Below are 19,034 nucleotides of genomic sequence, written 5' to 3'. Positions count from 1 at the left end.
GAGAGAGGAGAGAAGGTGGAGGAAGGAGGGAGGGAGAAGAGGGAGGGAAAGTGGAGGGAGGGAGGGAAGGAGGGAGGATGGATGAGATGAGGGAGGGAGGAAGGAAGGATCAGAAGGAGGGAGGGAAGGGGAGGGTAGAAGGGAGAGAAGGGAGGGAGGAAGGACCAGATGGAGGGAGGGAGAGAGAGAGGGTGGGAGGGAGAGGAAGGAGGGAAGGGGAAGAAAGGAGCAGTGGATAAAAACTTTTTTGCCTATAAATTAAAAGGAGACCTCTAACGATGGTAGGTAGATCTTGAGGGGATCGTGCTAGCTGGAATAGGCAGAGAAAGACCAATACCACACAATCCCCTTCTGTGTAGCGCCTAAAGGTGCCCGCCCTCCCTGGGGGTTACTAGGGTTTGAGAGGAGCAGCCTCCGGTGATGAGAGGTGCCTGCACAGCTCGTGACCATCGCGAGTAACTCTGTACCCTGGGCCTGACGTTGTCATCCCCCCAGGAAACGGTCATTAGGGAACGTGAAGGATGCCAGTAACCTAGGGGGTCACTGTGCACTGTATGGCGCCGTACACCTTGCCTCTCTCCGCCGCTACACACCAGCAGGCCTCCTCGGAGCTGGGGGCGGGGGCAGAGAGTGAACCCCATCCTGGGTGTCCGGCTCATTTTATCCAACCCAGCAATGGCCTGCAGAGGGTACCCCGCCCTCCCCACGCCAGAGCCCTTGGGAAGGGCAGAAACTAAGACCCTGCAGACACAGCACACGCCATGCGGGTGCCAGGCCGTGGACTGTCTCCTTGCCAAGGGATCCATATTAAGTGGGGAGAACGGGAAGGGGAGAGGACCCCCACCTAAGCGTGTGGGAAGGGAGACACCCCAGGGGCGGGCGTGGCCAGGGGGGTCTAGGGGTCTATCCGAATCACCTTAAGGGAGCCTGTTCCTGGCCTGGGGCCATAGCACAGCGGGGAGGGCGTTTTCTTGCAGGCAGCCGACCCAGATTCAATCCCGGCATCCCTTGCGACCCCTGAGCACCACCAGGAGTGATTCCTGGGTGAGGAGCCAGGAGCAACCCCTGAGCATCGCCAGGTGTGACCCAAAAAAAAGTCAAAAAAAAGGAGGGGTAGTGCTGGAGCGATAGCACAGCGGGTAGGGCGTTTGCCTTGCACGCGGCCGACCGGGTTCTAATCCCAGCATCCCATATGGTCCCTTGAGCACCGCAAGGGGTAATTCTTGACTGCAGAGCCAGGAGTGACCCCTGTGCATCGCCGGGTATGACCCAAAAAGCAAAAAAAAAAAAAAAGAGGGGGGTGGAGCCTGTTCCAAAACATCCCATTTCTAGATCCTGCCCCCAGACCACTGAAATCAGACTCTTTGTGGGTGGGGCCCAGATATTGTCTTAAGGTCCCCCAGGTGACACATGTCCCGCGGGCAGCAGCGGAGGCGGGCGCGGCGCTTGCCAGCCCGCATCTCGCCAGCGCCGGGGACGGTTTGCGGGCCGCAGTCAAAGCTCACAGCCCCGCGGAACCGGGGCCCTTTCCCCGCGGTGTGGCCAGGTTCTTTCTCAACAGACCCGGGCGATGCAATTAGCAGCTCCTTGGGGTTTCTGGGACACTGGTGACAGACGATGAAATGAATATGCCACGAGATTAAATAACGAGAAGATGTTATGCCAACAGAATTAACTTGTCCAGAGCCGTTCCTTAGCAACGGCGCTGCGGTTTCGGGGCCCTGCGCCACGCCTCTGGTTCCTGGCGCGGGCGCACACGCTCATTAAGAGGCGAGGCGGTTATTTATAACTTGAATGGAGAGAGCGAGAGCCCAGGCTAAAGAAACTTCCCACCACCCTCTCCACTGCAGCAGGCCTGGCCCCCAGAAAAAACGGGATCCAATTGGCAGCTCATGGATGGGAGCGTTTATTGCGTTTCCCTGCCCAGGGAGCCCCTGCCCCCAAAGCCTTTTCTGCAGGGGTAACGCGGTGGCTGGTCCAGTCGGGGGCTGCCTCCGTGCCCGCGGTCCTGACATGCGCTGTTGGGCCATAACCTTGGCCTCGGCACCTGCCCCGCAGACCCAGCTGTGTGCGTGGAGGCTCGCACCTGACCGGCTGATGGATGGGCCGTGACGTTCTGCACTCAGGTTGTTTTTTTTTTTTTTTTTCTGAGCTCAGGTTGCCTTGTTGGTGCCTGCCAGATCACTGCCTCCCCGTTTGCTGCTGCTGCTCTAAGCAACAGGTGGGGGGTGGGCTTGGCGTGAGAGACAGCGGGCAGGGCGCGGGCCTAGCACCGGGCTGGCCTGAGTTTGATCCCCGGCACCCCAAATGGCCCACCGTCATTGAGCCTACCAGCAGTGATCCCGGGGCTCTGAGTGACCCCTGAGCGCAGAGCCAGGAGGAAGCCCTGAGCATAGCTGATGTGGCCTCAAGCAAAAACAAACAGGAAGTATGTGGCCAGTTGGGCTGAGGAGTACAGGTGTTAAGGCACTTGCCTTGCCTGCAGCCGACCCCAGTTCAATCCCCAGCACCACACACGGGTCCCCCCCAAGCATCCCCAGGAGTGATCCCTGAGCGCAGAGCCAAGAATAAACCTGAGCACCTCCAGGTATGGTCCAAACTCCCGCCCCCAAATTTTCCTAAATATTAATTAAAAAAAAAAAAAGAAGTCTACCTGTTGGAAGAAAGTAGGAAAACCAGATAGGGACTGGAAATTGAGGTGCAATGAGAGAGAAAGAGAGAGAGAGAGAGAGAGAGAGAGACAGAAAGAGCTGTATTGCAAAGCAGTCACTGTCACTGTCATCCCGTTGCTCATCGATTCGTTCGAGCGGGCACCAGTAACGTCTCATTGTAAGACTTACTGTTACTGTTTTTGGCATATCCAATATGCCACAGGTAGCTGGCCAGGCTCTGCCGTGCGGGCACGATACTCTCGGTAGCTTGCTGGGCTCTAGGAGAGGGGCGGAGGAATCGAACACGGGTCGAGCCGCGTGAAAGGCGAACGCCCTACCACTGTGCTATCGCTCCAGCCAATTGCTCCGCAGCTACCCAAGGGCCTGAAGTTCTGCCCGTGTGGGTGTCTCAAGTGCTAAGAGGGTCCTTGCAGAGGCCAGGGAGCAGGGAAGGACAGAGCATCTGGGCATCTCTGTCTCTCCCTCCCTGTCTCTGTCTGTCTCTCTTCCTCTCCCTCTCCCTCTCCCTCTGTCTGTCTGTCTGTCTGTCTGTCTGTCTCTCTCTCTCTCTCTCTCTCCCTCCCTCCCTCCTCCTCCCTCCCCACTCCCTCCCCTCTCTTCCAAGCAATAACCATTCTCTATTCCAGTCGAAGACCAGGGCAAAATTTGGGTCACACCCCACCAGCAAAAGTCAGGTGGGCTTCTCACACCCCCACTCACCAGGAGTCCCTGCTGGGGGGCATCAGTGAAAGCCGAGCAGGGAACCAGCACTTTCCTCCACACCCACATGAGCCCTCACCCGCCTCTCCTCCCCACTGCAGCCCGGACACCAGCCCCGACTGTGGCACCAAGACAGCCTCCGCCCGGCCTACGGGGGGGGGGGGAGTGGGGGGGGGCTTAGGAAGCCTCATCCACGCCAGGATTTGCAGCTGCAAGAGGAGGCCCCGAGGGAAATAGGGTCATGGGACTTCAGCAGCTCCTTCCCTCTCCCACCACAGAGGGGTCAGAGGGGTGAGCCAAACGGGGGTCCAACAAGATCCAGCCTTAGAATATTCCTGTTTCCATCAAAAATCACTCCCTAGGCCCAAATAAACTGTAGCACTGTCATCCCGTTGTTCATCAGTTTGCTCGAGTGGGCACCAGTAATGTCTCCATTGCTTTTTGGGTCACACCCAGTGATGTACAGGGGTTACTCCTGGCTCATGCACTCAGGAATTACTCCTGGTGGTGCTCAGGGGACCATACGGGATGCTGGGAATCGAACCTGGATTGGCCCGGGTTACTGTTTTTTGGCATATCAAATACACCATGGGAAGCTTGCCAGGCTCTGCCGTGCGGGACAGGATACTCTTGGTAGCTTGCTGTGCTCTCCGAGAGGGGCAGAGGAATCGAACCCGGGTCAGACGCGTGCAAGGCAAATGCCCTACCGGCTGTGCTATCGCTCCAGTCCCAGGCCCTTGAACACAAATCTTAAACTAAAGTTTGGTTTCTATTTTGTTCTTTGTTTGTGTGTGTGTTGGGGGTGGGGGGAGAGGTGCAATTGGACCTAGTCCCACCCAGCTGGGCTCAGGGCTTGCTCCTGGCTCTGTGCTCGGGAATCTCATCAAGCTGTATGTGGTCCGGGGCGTTGGACTTGGAGCGAGGGTCTTGGCTCCTGTCATCTCCCTGGCTACTCGAGTGAGGTTTTACAAGAGAATTGGTAGAACCCATGCAGAGATGAAAGCAGTCTTAGAAATAAGCCTTTTAAGGCAGTTATAAAATGCTCTCGCGAGTACTAGGAACATGTTTGACACAAACTTAAAATAAATAGAACGCCTCAGGAAAAGAAGTCTCCGCAAATAAATAGAACATAAATAAGAACTAAGATGAAATTTTAGGACTGAAAAATACTAAAATAAATGGATCAATTAAATAAAACAGTCAGCGGATGGGTTCAACGGGAGAATAAAGGAGACAGAGAAAAGGGTCAGTGAAGTGGAAGAAAGTAATAGGAATCATCCAATCTGAACGATAGAGAGAAATAGAACAAAAAAGAACAATGCCTCAGGGACCTAATGAAGTAAGACTGAAAAGCACACAAAGAAATAATGGCTAGAAGTTGCCAAAATTTGAAGACATAACCCTGCAGACCCCCATTGCTAAGCAAGCCGTAAACAAGATAAACATTAAAAAAAAAATCCATGCCAAGGCACATCACAATGGAGCTTTTGAAAACTAAAAGTAGAGAACAAAATTCTAAAAGTGCCAGAATAGGGGGCTGGAGTGATAGCACAGCGGGGAGGGCATTTGCCTTGCTCGCAGCCAACCTGGGTTCGATTCCCAGCATCCCATATGGTCCCCTGAGCACAGCCAGGAGTAATTCCTGAGTGCATGAGCCAGGAGTAACCCCTGTGCACTGCCAGATGTGACCCAAAAAGCAAAATTAATTAATTAATTAATTAAGTTAATTAAAGTGCCAGAATAAAACAATAAAAGAGGACAAAAAATTGGTAGAATAACATTGTATTTCTCATCCATTATCAAGGGAAGTTAACTTTGTTATATAAGAAAAAAATTAACTACTTTCCACCCCCCCAAAAAAATCTCCATGATCAAAGGTTTTCATTGGAATATATCTTATTTTTTATTGAATCACAGTGAGATACACAATTTACACAGTTACAAAGTTGTTCAGGGCTAGGTTTCAGTCATATAATGTTCCAACACCCATCCCTTCACCAGTGTATATTTCCCACCATTATTGGAATACATTTACAGAATTAATATAGAGCCTCTTCCAGAAAATAGAAGAGGAAGAAAAAGTTCCCTGTTAATTTTATAAAGCTAATATTACTATGATATAAAACCACAGACAGCATAAAAATGTTCAAGTACAGACTGATATCCCTTCCTAATATTCTTGTTCTCTTACCAAAATAATTCAGCAATATAACAATAATTATATGCTATGACTAAGCAAACTTTATTCCAGGGATGTAAAGCTTGATTCAACATTTGAAAATCAGTCAATGGAATCTATCTTGGTAGCAAACGAAAGAAGAAAATTTCATTTGGCGATATCAAGCGATGCAGAAAATTTCTTTTTTAACAAAATTCAACACACATTTATGACCGTAACTCTCAGGGCAATAAAAACAGGGGCAAGCTTCCTCTGCCTGCAAAAGAGCATCTGGAAAAGGCTCACAAGAGGACTCTGGACATCTCAGCGAGCCCATCGGCCAGAGGGTGGGCGTGCTGACAGTTTTCGTAGGGATCGCACACATCCCCCACCCCCTGTGTCTGATGCTTATCACGCTGTTGTGACTCCCTCTAGCCCCTAGACGGTTGCAGAGTCTCAGAGACAGAGACCTTGGTTCATCGCTTCTATCGGCTCAGAGAACCTGGCAGGTTTCCATTAATGAGGGGCTAGTTGTGTGGCTGCACGAGCGAACAGATCAGTGTCGCCCCGGAAAGAGGAGGAAGCAGATTCAACTTTGCCCAGTCTCCCCGTCACAACAGACATCTGTTTTCTAACAGAAATTAAGGACCAGAGCGACAGCTCGACAGGCCGGAGCACAAGCTTCACGTCCAGGAGGCTGGGTCGGTCCCCACGTGGTCCCCTGCACATCACATGCACCAACGTCCTGGCACATGGCCGGGATAACGCCTGAGCATCACTGCTGGGTGTGAGCCAATTTTTATTTTAATATGAGAAGGGAAGGGAGAAGTGGAGGAGTGGGGAAGGGGGGGGTGATGAGGGGGGGAAGGAGGGAGTGGAGGAGGAGGGGGAAAGGAGGGTAAGTGGGAGGGGAGAGGAGGGAAGGGCAGTAGAGGGGAGGGAAGGAGAAGAGGGGAGGAGAGGGGAGGAAAGGAGAAGAGAGGGAAAGAGAGTGAAGGGAGGGGGTAAGAGGGAGGAGAGGGGAGGGGAAGGTAAAGAGGAGGGGAAGGTTCACGGGAAAGGAGGGGGGAGGGGAGGGAGGGTGCCTCAGTCTATTCTATTCATGCTGTAGTCACACCTGGAAGTTGGAGCTTCAGCCCAGAGCTGGCAGCTGTGGTGTGTGGAAAGGACCCATCCAGCTGTGCTCCTCACGTCTTCCCAGGGCGGAGAGGGAAGTGGCCTCCTGGGGGCTCTCTGATGAGGACGTGGATCCCATTTCTGATGTGGGCACGGATCTCCAAGCCTGATCATCCCCAAAGACTCCACTGCAAACGCATCATCTGGGGACTGTTGCAACAGGGGAGTTTGGGACCAGGGCACCTACATCCCATCTATGACAACCCCTTGCACTGTGAGCCGGACAAACAATGGGTGAGATTGTTTGCATGCAGCCCACCTGGATTCAATCCCCAGCACCCAGGTGAACCTGAGTCCTGCCAGGAGCGATCCTAAGTACAGAGCCAAGAGCCTGAGCACAGCCAGCTATGCTTGACCACCCTACACACACACACACACACACACACACACACACACACACACACACACACACACACACACACACACACACCCTGCACTGAAGCCCACCTCTTCACGGGTATTGTTAAAATAGGACTCGTCACGAAGACCAATGGAGCCACATCCATTCAACGCACGTGAACCCCACCAAGACATTTTGTTTTTGTTTGGGGGCCACACCCAGCAGTGCTCAGGGCTCACTCCTGGGGTTATTCCTGGTGATGCTCAAGGGACCAGATGCTGAGTGGGGGACTGAAGCTGGGTCAGCTGTGTCAAAGGTCAGCTGTGCTCCAGAGGGTCCATCCAGCACGAGACTAAAGCAATGTCTCTTCTCGGAACTGGCGCCCACAGACGCTGTCCTGGCGGAGCAGGGGCGGGGCTGGGTGCTTGGCACTGGCTGTTTGCCACAACCGCTGGGGAAGGACCGCCAGAGAGCGTCTGCTCCTTGGCCGCTGTCTCAGTCCCTCCCTTGGGCTCCCCCGTCTGCCTGGTGTCTGGGTTGAGCCTGCAGCTGCTCGTTCAGCCCGAGAAGTCACTTCTACTTTCCCACGGCTCGGGTGTCTGTTAACAGTGATTTACGGCGTCAGAAAAGCAATAAAAGAGAAACACAGTGTCAGAAGTGCACCGGAAGCTGCTGCCCACTCACAGGGCCTGTCCCTCGGTCCCCTCTGCTCACTGCGGCTCTCGGGCAGGATCTGGTCCACAGTTCTGAAAGAACATAATGATTTCCTGCTCTCTGAGCAGACATGCGCCCGGGAGGGGGTGATGAGTATTCTTTGGTGATTATGAAATGGACTCGAAGCCGGATTACCCGTCATGAGCAGATTCATTACAACGCACGTTCCAATGGCCTTGGCGATGGCAGAGGAAGCCGATGAACACGTTCTCACCTCGGTCCTTCCTCTCTAGCTCTAGCGGGCGGGCTCTGTTCAGCTTTGGCCCCACAGTGTCAGTCCCTCTGGATGACCGTAATGAGCACCGAGTAGCGCCGGCCGGGTAGATTCTCTCGTGCACTGGTGTCCTGGGCAAAGCATTGTTCGAGCAGCCAAACGCTCACAGCCTTTCTTCCCAGGGACAAAGCCAGCCAGCGGCAAGGAAAGACGTGTAAGTGCTGGGAGAAGGTGAGATGCAGGAAGGAAAGAGGGAGCGGGGGAGGAAGGAGGGGAGAGGGGAAAGGAGAGGTAGGGGAGAAGATGGGGAGGGAAGGGGGGGAAGGGGTGGGAGGAGGAGATAGGAGAGAGGGGAGGAGAGAGAAGAGGAGATACAGGGGAGGGGGAGGAGAGAAAGGAGGAGATACAGGGGAGAGGGGAGGAGAGAAAGGAGGAGATACAGGGGAGAGGGGAGGAGAGAGAGGAGGAGATACAGGGGAGAGGGGAGGAGAGAGAGGAGGAGATACAGGGGAGAGGAGAGGGGAGGGAGAGAGGAGAAGATGGGGTGAAGGAACTAAGAGGGCAGCAGGGACAGGGGAGAGCGGAGGGAGCGGGTAGGGGAGAGAGGAGAGGAGAGGGGAGAGCGGGGAGGGAGAGGCAGAGGCAGAATTCTCAGGCCTCACTTGGGCAGCCTGCAGGAGCCCCTGTGGGCTCGGCTGTCTGAGCATCTCCGAGGCTACTGGCCAGCAGGGCAGGCGGCAGGGCGGCCTGTGTCAGGGCTCAGAGGGGAAGGACCCGGGCTCTGGAGCCATCTCAACTCTCCACTCGCTGACTTAAAAGATCTGGATCCAGTGACCTGGTGTCTCTGTGACTCAGTTTCCTGGCCTGTGCATGCAGCGTGGATGGGCTCCGAATGGCCACAGGCAGGGCTCACGGCAGCTTCCTCCTGGTGGAGTGACTGTCCACAGGACAGTTCCCGCAGCAGCCGAGGGACGTGAGAGGCAGCCAGCTCTGGGCACCGTGAGACCATCAACGGTTACAACAGGAGTCACGGCTGCTGCTTGTCAGTGTCCCCAGGCCGTCGGATTGAGGCAGGGAGGGGCTTTGGAGCCAAATGTACCTGGACACTCACCCCAGTGCCACGCCACGCACCAGCTTTGGGGAAACCACTGCTCGGAAGGTCCTTCGCTCCACCCGTGAAGCCAGGAGAGTAACGCCACGCTCTGCAGCCCTGCGAGGGGCGCTGGGTGGGCACAGACTGGACACAGGCAGGACTCTGATGACCACCTAGGACTGTCACCCACCCAAGTGCCCACAGATGCCCGCCCGGCCACCAGGTGCTCTGCAGGACCTGGAGGGGTCAGCACAGGCTTCCCTCTAGCTGGACACAGGGCTGAGGCAGTGCTCAGGGGAGTTGCCCCTGAGCTGAGACCCCCATGCCGCCCCCCCCCCAGCTAAGCTGTTTCACTGCCAGAATTCAGCAACAGACTCAGCACAAGTATCACCAACACAAGATTATTTGGGGTGGGGGTGGGGATGGGGGGGACGGGGCAGGGTCAGGGTGGGCGGCTGGCTCTGTGCTCAGGGATCACTCCTAGAATTACTCGGGGAACTAGATGGGGTGCCAGGGATCGAACCCCAAGTCAACCACATGCAAGGCAAGTGCCTTACAATACAGCTCGCTCTCCCTCCCTCTCTTTCTTCCTCTCTCTCTTTCCCTCTCTCTCTCTCTCTCCCTCTCTCTCTCCCTCTCTCTCTTTCTCTCTACCTCTCTCTCTCCCTCTCTCTCTTTCTCTCTCTCTCTCTTTCCACCCCTCTCTCTCACTTAGCACATGCTCTCTGGACTCTCTTCTCTCCCAGGGGGCGAGTAGACTGTGTGGGACAGGACAGGGAAGTCGGTCACAGGACCGGGCAGCGTCAGGGACAGGACCTGGCCATCATTCACGGGTAAAGGAGAGTCCTGGACGTCTGGGGAGGGGCCTGGACCATCTACCTTTTCTGTACAACAAACTGACTTTCAATCTTCCGAGTTTTGTATGCAGATCCACCATCACAGGAAAAGCTGCTTTCACGCAAACACGCTCTCGTCAGCTTGTATGGTGACCATGCCTGCTGCATCAGCACCTTTCTCGAACGGGTTCCTGGCACCAGGTTTGGCTTGTTTCTGGTTTCATTGGTTTGGGGGCCTGTGCTCAGGGCTTGCTCCAGGTTCTGTGCTCAGGGATCACTCCTGGTGGGGTTCAGGGGACCGTAGGAGGCACACCTGTAAGAGGGTCCTCCGAAGCTGTGGAAGAGGTGATTGCTCTCAAGGATTGGGGGGTGGGGGGGGCGTTCTCCAACCACAAGCGTCAGAATGAAACCTGTCTGGCCTTTGACTGTCAGGCTCCCCTCTGGAGAGTTTTCTGGGAGGTGATCACTACTTAAAAGCCCCGAAGATCCTTTTCTCCACCTCTGCCTGGAGCTTGCCTAGGAGTGAGAAATCTCTGGCTATAAAAGCATCCATTGTGTGAGCAATCACGCCCCCAGAGTGGGCAGGAATGCGCCTCTGCTTTTCCTGGGCAGCCTCCCGGCTGGGGCACCCGGAGCAGCCGCCTCTTTGTGCCGTGACTCCCCCCTGTCAGAGACCGAGGAGAGGGTCGCCTCAGCGCCACCGGCTCCCGGCCCTCGGGGCTGCCAGGAGCTTCAGGTTTATTGTATAAGCAACATGAAAAAGCAGCAGAAGGACAAAAGCGAAGTGGAAAACAAAGAGTGAGTTGTGGAGGTTAATTGAGTTGGGAAGCGGAGAAGAGCCACTTTTGTGTGATTCTTCCGTTACGTAGGAATGTGCGCTACCAATTTTACAAACAGGGTTTCTGCCTTCCAAGGACAGCTCAGGAACAGAGACTTTCTAACAAACTGAACTGCCCGCTCTCGTCTGTCTGAATACGCAATTTACATTTCAAATCTCCACGTACAAGTTGATCTCACTTTGAAAAATGAGTGGGTCCCTGCAAAGGAAGTGTGCTTAAATCCATTTCTCAGACTCACTGGAGGAGCATCAGACACACACCTGTTTGTATCTGTCAAGAGTGTTTGGGAACCTACAGTGTCAAAGTTATTTATATTGCCATGCTTCGGGTGCTTTTAGAATTCCCAACTTTCATGCAGGAGTTGCTGATAAAATGCTAACATGGTTTTTGAAGGACCCAGGTGCCAGAGTGATAGTACAGAGGCAGAGCGCTGGCCTTGCATGTGGCAGACTCGGGTTCGATCCTGACATCCCATAAGGTCCCCTGAGTCCACCAGGAGTGATCCCTGAGCCCAGAGCCAGAAGTAAGCCCTGAGCACTGCTGGGTATGCTCCCCCCCCCAAAAAAAAAAAGAAAAACAAAGCACTGTAGCACTGTTGTAGCACTGTCGTCCATTGCTCGTCGATTTGCTCGAGCGGGCACCAGTAATGTCTCCATTGTGAGACTTGTTGTTACTGTTTTTGGCATATCAAATACACCATGGACAGCTTTCCCGGCTCTTTCCAGGGCGGGATACTCTCGGTAGCTTGCCGGGCTCTTTGAGAGGGATGAAGGAATCGAACCCGGGTCCGCTGTGTGTGAGAGAAATGCCCTACCCTCTGTGCTATCGCTCCAGTCCAAAATAAAATGAAATAAAAATAATTAAAAGTATCCAGTTTAGTGATGAAATAGAAATTAACTATGAAATTCTCTTAGCCCTCCGATGGGCCTTTAGATTTAGTTCAGGAGGCCTTGGAAAGCACAGGGCTAAAACGTCTGGGAATTGGGGCCAGAGGGGTCCGAGGAGACCCCAAGTGAACATTTCATTGCTGGGATTCTCTGAAATGGATAAATCTAGATGAAGCAGCACATTTTCCTTCCCGTGATTTATTCTTTCTTTGATGCTCGTCCTTCCGCAGTTGTACCTTTACACTGTGTGCAGCTGGCTTGGCTTATTAATCCCCCAGCTGAGACTGGACTGTTGATTTAATATTTCTTGAGTACCCACAAGGTGTCATGTACGGGACAGCCCCATTTTGAAGAGCTTCACCGAGTGAGTCAGGCACACAGCATTTCAATAACAAAGACACCATAGCTTGGAGGAAAATACACCCAAGGGTGGTGTGGGGAACAAAAATGCTTCTGACCTCTCACTTGATGCAGGGAAGAACCTGGATTCACTCCCAGATCCAGTCCCATCCTGGCCTGCATCTCCTGGCGGTCAGGGACAGGCCTTGCAGCTACAAGACAATAAAGAGCTCAGAAACGCAAGCCACTGGACAGAGGTGGTCAACGAGCCTCCCAGAGAAAATACACCTGGAATTCAGCACCTCAGGTAGAGGAGCGGGCTGAAAATCCACCAAAAAAGAAAATTCAAAAGCATTACACCAATTGGAAAATCGTCACCTTGGCGTTACTCGCACGGAGCTGTTATTTCCAGGTAACTGTTGCCAACACATATTGAGACACTCCACAGTGAGATAAACCTATTGATTGGCTGCCAGCACTGAGACTCGGTGACAATGCTTGCAAAGAGGATGCCAGACCCTCCCAGCAGCCTCGGGAAAGTCGGCTGCCAAGTGCCAGGCTGGCCCCGTTCCCAGTGGCCCTTGCACCAAGAGGGCTGCACACACATTTGAATGCTCACTATGACTCTAAAATAAATTCTCTTGAATAAAACGTTCTACCCTAATTCTCTATGGGTTTCTTTAAGACTCACTTCCAAGGAAAAAAAAATTTTTTTAATTTTTTTTTAAGTAAAACAGGTTTTATTTGGAGGGTCTTAAGGTGTGGAGGGAGAGAGGGTGTGAGAGAGAGTAACGCACTCAAGAGAGAACGCGGGCTTATCCAAGGGTGGAGAGAGCCCCTATACACATCCCAGCACTAGACATGAGAGTACACATCTCAAGAGGGGAGATGCGGGCGACACGTGTGCTCGGGCACTGCATGTGCCACATGGGCACAAGCAGCACATGGGCTTGGGCAGCATATGTGCCCCCAGGAAAAATTTTAAAGCCATTTGTTTTACAGTGAAGATTGCAGACAGGTTAAGAATTGGTTGCTGCTCTCTTTGTCCACGTGAATAATCTGCAAAGATATTTACAAACTCAGCATAATTCTCTGACCTCTTTAGGTTCTCCATGAAGTCCATGGATGGTTTTGAAATCCTGAACAGAGAGAGAGCCCACCGGTGCACACGTTTTGCATGCAGGCGGCTAAGGCTTGATTTCTAGCACTGCATGGGCCCCCGAACACACCCAGGAGTTACCTCTGAGCACCAGACCAGACTTCTGCCAGGTGTGATACCCAAAAAGAAAAATTTAAGTTGTGATTAAAAAAAAAAGCAGTGACCCCTGTTCTAGTAACAAACAGGGACATTCTTGTTTTCCTACTGTTGATCCAACTTAAGTCAAGCTAACCAGGTAATATTTCAACTTTTAAAAAACACCCCAGGGACCAACATTTAGAATAACCCATGGTCAGGGCTGGTAGAATATTTGCCTTGCCTGCGACTGACCCGGGTTCGATCCTCGGCATCCCATTACGGTGCCCCAAGCAATGCCAGGAGTAATTCCTGAGAGTAGAGCCAAGAGCAACCCCTGAGCATCACCAGGTGTGACCTAAAAAGCCAAGCCAAAAAGAAAGAAGAACAAGAACAAGAAGAGTTCGTGGTGTATACCTTTATAATATATTTGATTTAAGCTGAGTCACAATACTTACAGGAAAAGGTCTGGACTCCTACAAAAGGAGTTATGTACAGAAATGGCAATGAATACTTACATACACTGATAACAAGGATTTGTCTCTGTGGATAGTACTATCTAAAGACAAAGTATTCCCTGTTTACCGTTGCAACTTAATGCCAGAATCCCGGTCCAATTCTTAATACCATTCTTAATGCCATTGGCAAGTGCAATCAACACTTCATTAAGATGATTCTGAAGTTCATTAGCAAATGAGAGGATAATGCTTTAGTGGGGTCACACTCAGAAGTGCTCAGAACTTACTCCTGGCTCGCACTGTGCTCATGTGGGGTGCCAGGGGTTGAACCCAGGTCAGCTCTGAGCAAGACAAGCACTCAAAACACTGTATTACCTCTCCGGCCCCCAAAGGATAATTTTTAAGGAGTTTAATCTTGGATGAATGTTAAAATCATCTCAAGTGCTTTGAAAATGCTAATGTATAAACCCATCATGCTCTCTGGGGAAAGGGCCTGGGTATGATGTTGGCTTTGTAAAAAGACTCCTAGGTGATTCTAGAAGCTACGAACCAATGACTTAAACCTTCCCATAAAAAACACACAAGTAAGCAGCCTAAAAGGAGAGAGAGAACAAAAGGGAATGCCCTGCCACAGAGGCAGGGTGGGGTGGGGGAGATGGAATGGGGGGGGGGGAATACTGGGATCATCGGTGGTGGAGAATGGGCACTGGTGGAGGGATGGGTACTCGAGCATTGTATGACCGAGACACAGGCACGGAAATATGTAAATCTGTAACTGTACCCTCACGGTGATTCACTAATAAAAAATAACAATAATAAATTTAAAACACACACACACACACACACACAAGTAAGCAGATCCCTCGCAGCAACCCCAGCCTTCCAGCCCTCCCTCCACTCTCCACATGCCCCCATCCAAACAGTGTTCCAGAAAAGTCTAGCCACGAACCTGCTAAGCCAACAGAGCTGCTGATTTATGATGAGGGCAGGGGAAGGTCAGAGCTCTGACGAGCTACAGGATCAGAGCACGGGCCCTCTGCTCTCCACGTTCAGGGTAACGTGGAAAATGCAGCTTGCAGAAGCTATTCAGGGTGGGGTTGTTGGGTCGCATCCAGCCGTGCTCAGGGGGCATTCCTGGCTGTGCTGGGGGCGGGGGATCAAGCTCACATCAGCCTTGTTCGAGGCAATCGCCTTAATCTCGTCTCTTGGGCACCTAAAGTGGAAAGCGCCACTGTCACCTCAGAAATAGCCCCCACCCCAAGCTAACCTGCCTTTTCCCTCCTTCCAAACCAGCCTCTCTCTGCCCTTCCCTAGGCTGCGCTGTCTTGTCCTATAACTGCTAAAGATTCGCTGCCAACAGCCCTGCCATAAATGATCACCGCCCTCAGGTTGGCTGCCACGGGGAATTCCAGGGTTGACTCTGTATCACCCCAAACTGCCCCCCAACGCCCTCCCCTTTAGAGGGAAACACTTTGAAGTGAATGAGCTCCTTTTCCCATTTTGGAGGGTAAGAGAAGGGGAGAGAATCATACAGAGGATGGCTAGGTGGCCACAGGCCCTACACCAAGCCAAGTATGTCACAGGGGCTATGCTGATGGCTGGACATCGTGTCATTTCCAAGAACCCTTCTCACTGCTCTGGAAGTCTGGTGCCAGGGCGCTTGTCCTCACGGACAAAAACACTCCAAAAGCTAGAGTCAGGACTGGCAGCTGGGGTCTGTGATCTGAACATCGGAAGGAATGACAGGTGTGAGCTCTGCACCCCGTGGGCAGCCGTTTATTTTTCTCTTCTGGCTCTGAGTGAACTCCTCCTGGTCCTTGCTTTCTGCACTGATCCTCTCCCAAGACTGTCACTACGGAGCAGGTGCCTGCCGCAGAAGGCAGATGCTGTTTGCAACGGAGTGGGCAGTTAGGGCCGCGGGAGGCCACGAAGGTGCACAGCTCACCCAGAGGAGTCTGAAAACCAAATCTTCCTATGAGCAGCAGCAGACACAGAGTGTGCGGATACAAGCATCGCCCAGGGGGCTGCCCGTCCTAGGAAACACAGCCACCTCTTTGGGGGTTGCCCTCTCCCCCTCTTCATCAACTCACTCAACTGACCTTTTGCCAAGAGAAGTTGGAAGGTGAGAAGGGGCAAATAGCAGGATCTGTTCAGAGACAGGTTGTAAGTTCTTTTATATTCTAGGTTTATGAAGATATATTGGGGACGGGGGCTGGAGGATAGCACAGCCAGTAGGGTGTTTGCCTTGCACGCAGCCAACCTGGGTTCAAATCCCAGCATCCCATATGGTCCCCTGAGCACCACCACGAGTAATTCCTGAGTGCAGAGCCAGGAGTAACCCCTGTGCATCACTGGGTGTGACCCAAAAAGAAAAAAAAATGTATTGGGGATTTTGAGGGTTGTTTTTTGAGGGGGCAGGGGTGGGGAGAGACTACACCTGGCAGTGCTCAGGTCTTCTTCCTGGCTCTGCAGTTAGGAATCACTCTTGGCAGGCTCGGGAACCATATGGGGTGCCAGAGATGGAACCCAGGTCGGCAGAGTGCAACGCAAACGCCCTCCCTGCTGTACTGTCTCTCCACCCAGAGGGACAAGTGGATTTAAAGCTAAAATCCTCTGGATATATAAAGATCTTATCAGAAATGCGACACTCTCTCTGACAGTTTGTAATAGGTGTTTTCCTAGAATTCTTGAAACAAACAAGCTCAAACCCAGTTTTTAAAAAATCAGGTATTGTTTCTCAGCCGCGACGTTCAGAAGAGGCCACTGCAAAGCAATACCAGCAGCAGCGCCTTCGTTCAAAGCTCACCCACGTCGTCCCTTCATCTCAGAGATAAGCAAAGAGAAAGAAGAAAAGGGCAAAGACCAGACGCGGCCGTTGTGACCTGGGGAAAAAAGCAGCCTCTGAGGGACAGAAGGGGAAAATAACGCCTCCCCATGCCCCAGCCTCCTTCAAGCCACGCACAACACCCCACCCGACAGGTGACAGACACAGGAACGAGGGGAGGCAGCTGGACAGGAGGGCTCCGCTGGAAACTCAGCTCCGGTGCTGGCCACCACCATCTAAGGGGGTCTTAGGGTCGGGGGTGGAGGGGGGGGCGCCTTTCTTGGAGGCCAGGGGACCTGGCGCTCCCGCAGCCGAGGCCGCGCTCCCGCGGCGTCAGATGACCACGCTGACGGTCATGCTCTGGCCGTGCGGGGCGATCTTGCGCGGCCAGGCGAGCCAGAGCTTGCGCAGCTCCTCGCGGAAGCTGTCGTGCAGCCAGGCGTAGATGAAGGGGTTGTAGCAGGCGGAGCTCATGGCCAGCCAGTGGCAGAGCAGCTGCACCAGCCCGAAGGCGTAGGGGTCGATGGCGCGCGGGTCCAGGTCGCGCAGCAGGTTGAAGACGTGCAGGGGCAGCCAGCAGAGGGCGAACACCACCACGACGAGCAGCAGCAGGCAGAAGGTGCGGCGGCGGCGCGCGCGGTGCCAGTCGGCCTGGCTCTGGGTCACGCAGCCCGGCACCACGCGGTTGCGCAGCTTCACCGACACGCGCGCGTACGACAGGAGGATGACCAGCAGGGGCAGCAGGTAGGTGACCAGCAGCAGCGCCCAGGCGTAGAGCTGCCGCTGGCGCTCCTGGGCGCCCCAGAACTCCTCGCAGAGGCGCACGCCGTGCGGCCGCAGCTCCACGTGGTAGGTGTGCAGGGCGGCGGGCAGCGCCAGCACCGCGGACAGCGCCCAGATGCCCAGCACGGCGCAGGCGCTCAGGCGCAGCGACATGCGGCGGCGCAGCGGGTGCACCAGCACGACGTAGCGGTCCACGGCGATGGTGGTGAGCGTGAACACCGACACGTACACCGTCACGGGCTGCAGGAAGAAGACCAGGTGGCACAGGCCGCCGCCGAACACCCAGCCGCGCGGCTCGAAGGCGTAGGCCAGCGTGAGCGGCACGCACGCGGCGCACATGAGCACGTCGGACAGCGCCAGGTTGCCGATGAGGAAGTTGGTGACGCTGTGCAGCCGCCGCACCCGCGCGATCACGAACACCAGCAGGCAATTGCCCACCAGCCCCACGACCACCACGACGCTGTAGAGCAGCACGATCAGCCCCTTGAGCTGGTGCACCAGCTGCAGGCTCTGGAAGGGCGTGACGGCCGCGGCGCTGGGGCCCGCCGTGGACTCGTTGCCCGGCGCGGGCTCTGCGCTCTGGTTGGCGGGAGCCGCGGCCACGGACGGCAGCCCGGCGAGGAAGGTGGACACCGCCGGGCGGCGGGTGGGCAGGGACGCCGCCATGGCCACCTGTCCGAAGAGAAGCAGCCCGTCACTGTCCTGCTCGCCCCCCACCCCCGTCCCCGCGCGCGCACTCACACACACACACACACACACACACACACACACACACACACACACACACACACCCCGCCTTCTACACCAGCCACCCCGATCAGCCCAACATCCCCTTTGAAACAACTAACCTCAAAGGGTAGGGAGCGCTGGATCCAATAAATAACAACTCGCGAGGGCTAAATAAACAACTGGCATGTGGGTGCAACAACTAGCGTAGCGTAGAATAACAGCGAGCATAGATCTAATCAATAACAACTAGCCGTGGATAAAGAGCTTGGGGAATAATTTTTAAAACAACCAGCAATGGATAATTAGCAATGAATAAATAACTAGCACTGGGAATAATAAATGCCAACTAGCAATGAATGCGCTAAGTAGAAATCGCTGGCCAAAAAAAAAAATAATAACAACATGAAAAAATGCTAGACACACACGCACACGCACACACACACGCACACACGCACGGTGAGACGTGCACGGGTTGTTTCAGCGCCTCCTGCTCCAGGTGGAGGTCAGGCCCAAGAGCGAGCTCCTACCTGGCGGGGTGACAGCCCGGGCAGCGGGGCCAGGGTCCCTCCACGCGCGACGGCGCCGGCTGCACGGATTCGGGGCTGGCCGCGGGGGTCGCGGCTTTTGCAAAGGACCCAAGGCGCCTCCCCTCCGCCCCGCCCCGCGGTCCCGCGCGCCCCTTGTATGGAAGAGGAGGGCGGAGCGCGCACCACCCGCTCGGAGCCGAGCAAACCCCAGACGGGAGGAGGCGGGAGGGCGGGAGAGAAGGGGCGAGGCTGCCCCGACTGCGGGGACTGGCAGAGCCCGGGAAAAGTCGCGGGGAGCGAGCGCGAGCGCCGGGCTCTGCCCAGGACCAGAGGGAAGCAGCCGCAGAGAAGGCGGGCTGGGGCTTGAGGACCCGGCTTCTGGCTCGGGGCGACAGAGGCGCCTGGGGGAGGGGACGGGTCCCAGCAAAAGCTTAAAACGCGAATGCGAGACTCGCTGCAGCCCTTCTGCGCGCCCCTAACCCCCGGGCACCTCTCCCAGGCTGCCACGGCTC

General features: G+C 54.4%; 1 protein-coding gene across 1 annotated transcript; it reads right to left on the bottom strand.

The window, feature by feature from the left end:
- Positions 1-13,371: 13,371 nt before the first annotated feature.
- PRLHR (prolactin releasing hormone receptor) lies at positions 13,372-18,610 on the bottom strand. The gene is made up of 2 exons (XM_055119099.1): positions 18,523-18,610; positions 13,372-17,938 (listed from the first exon to the last, which is right to left on the bottom strand). Exon 2 carries the CDS (start codon positions 17,930-17,932, stop codon positions 16,817-16,819), a length of 1,116 nt encoding a protein of 371 aa, XP_054975074.1. The 5' UTR covers positions 17,933-17,938; positions 18,523-18,610; the 3' UTR covers positions 13,372-16,816.
- Positions 18,611-19,034: the final 424 nt, after the last annotated feature.

The sequence above is a fragment of the Sorex araneus genome, chromosome 11 (genome assembly GCF_027595985.1).
Source record: "Sorex araneus isolate mSorAra2 chromosome 11, mSorAra2.pri, whole genome shotgun sequence".
Taxonomy (NCBI): domain Eukaryota; kingdom Metazoa; phylum Chordata; class Mammalia; order Eulipotyphla; family Soricidae; genus Sorex; species Sorex araneus.
Note: the sequence above shows the minus strand (reverse complement) of the source record. Positions and strands in the feature narration are given on the sequence as shown.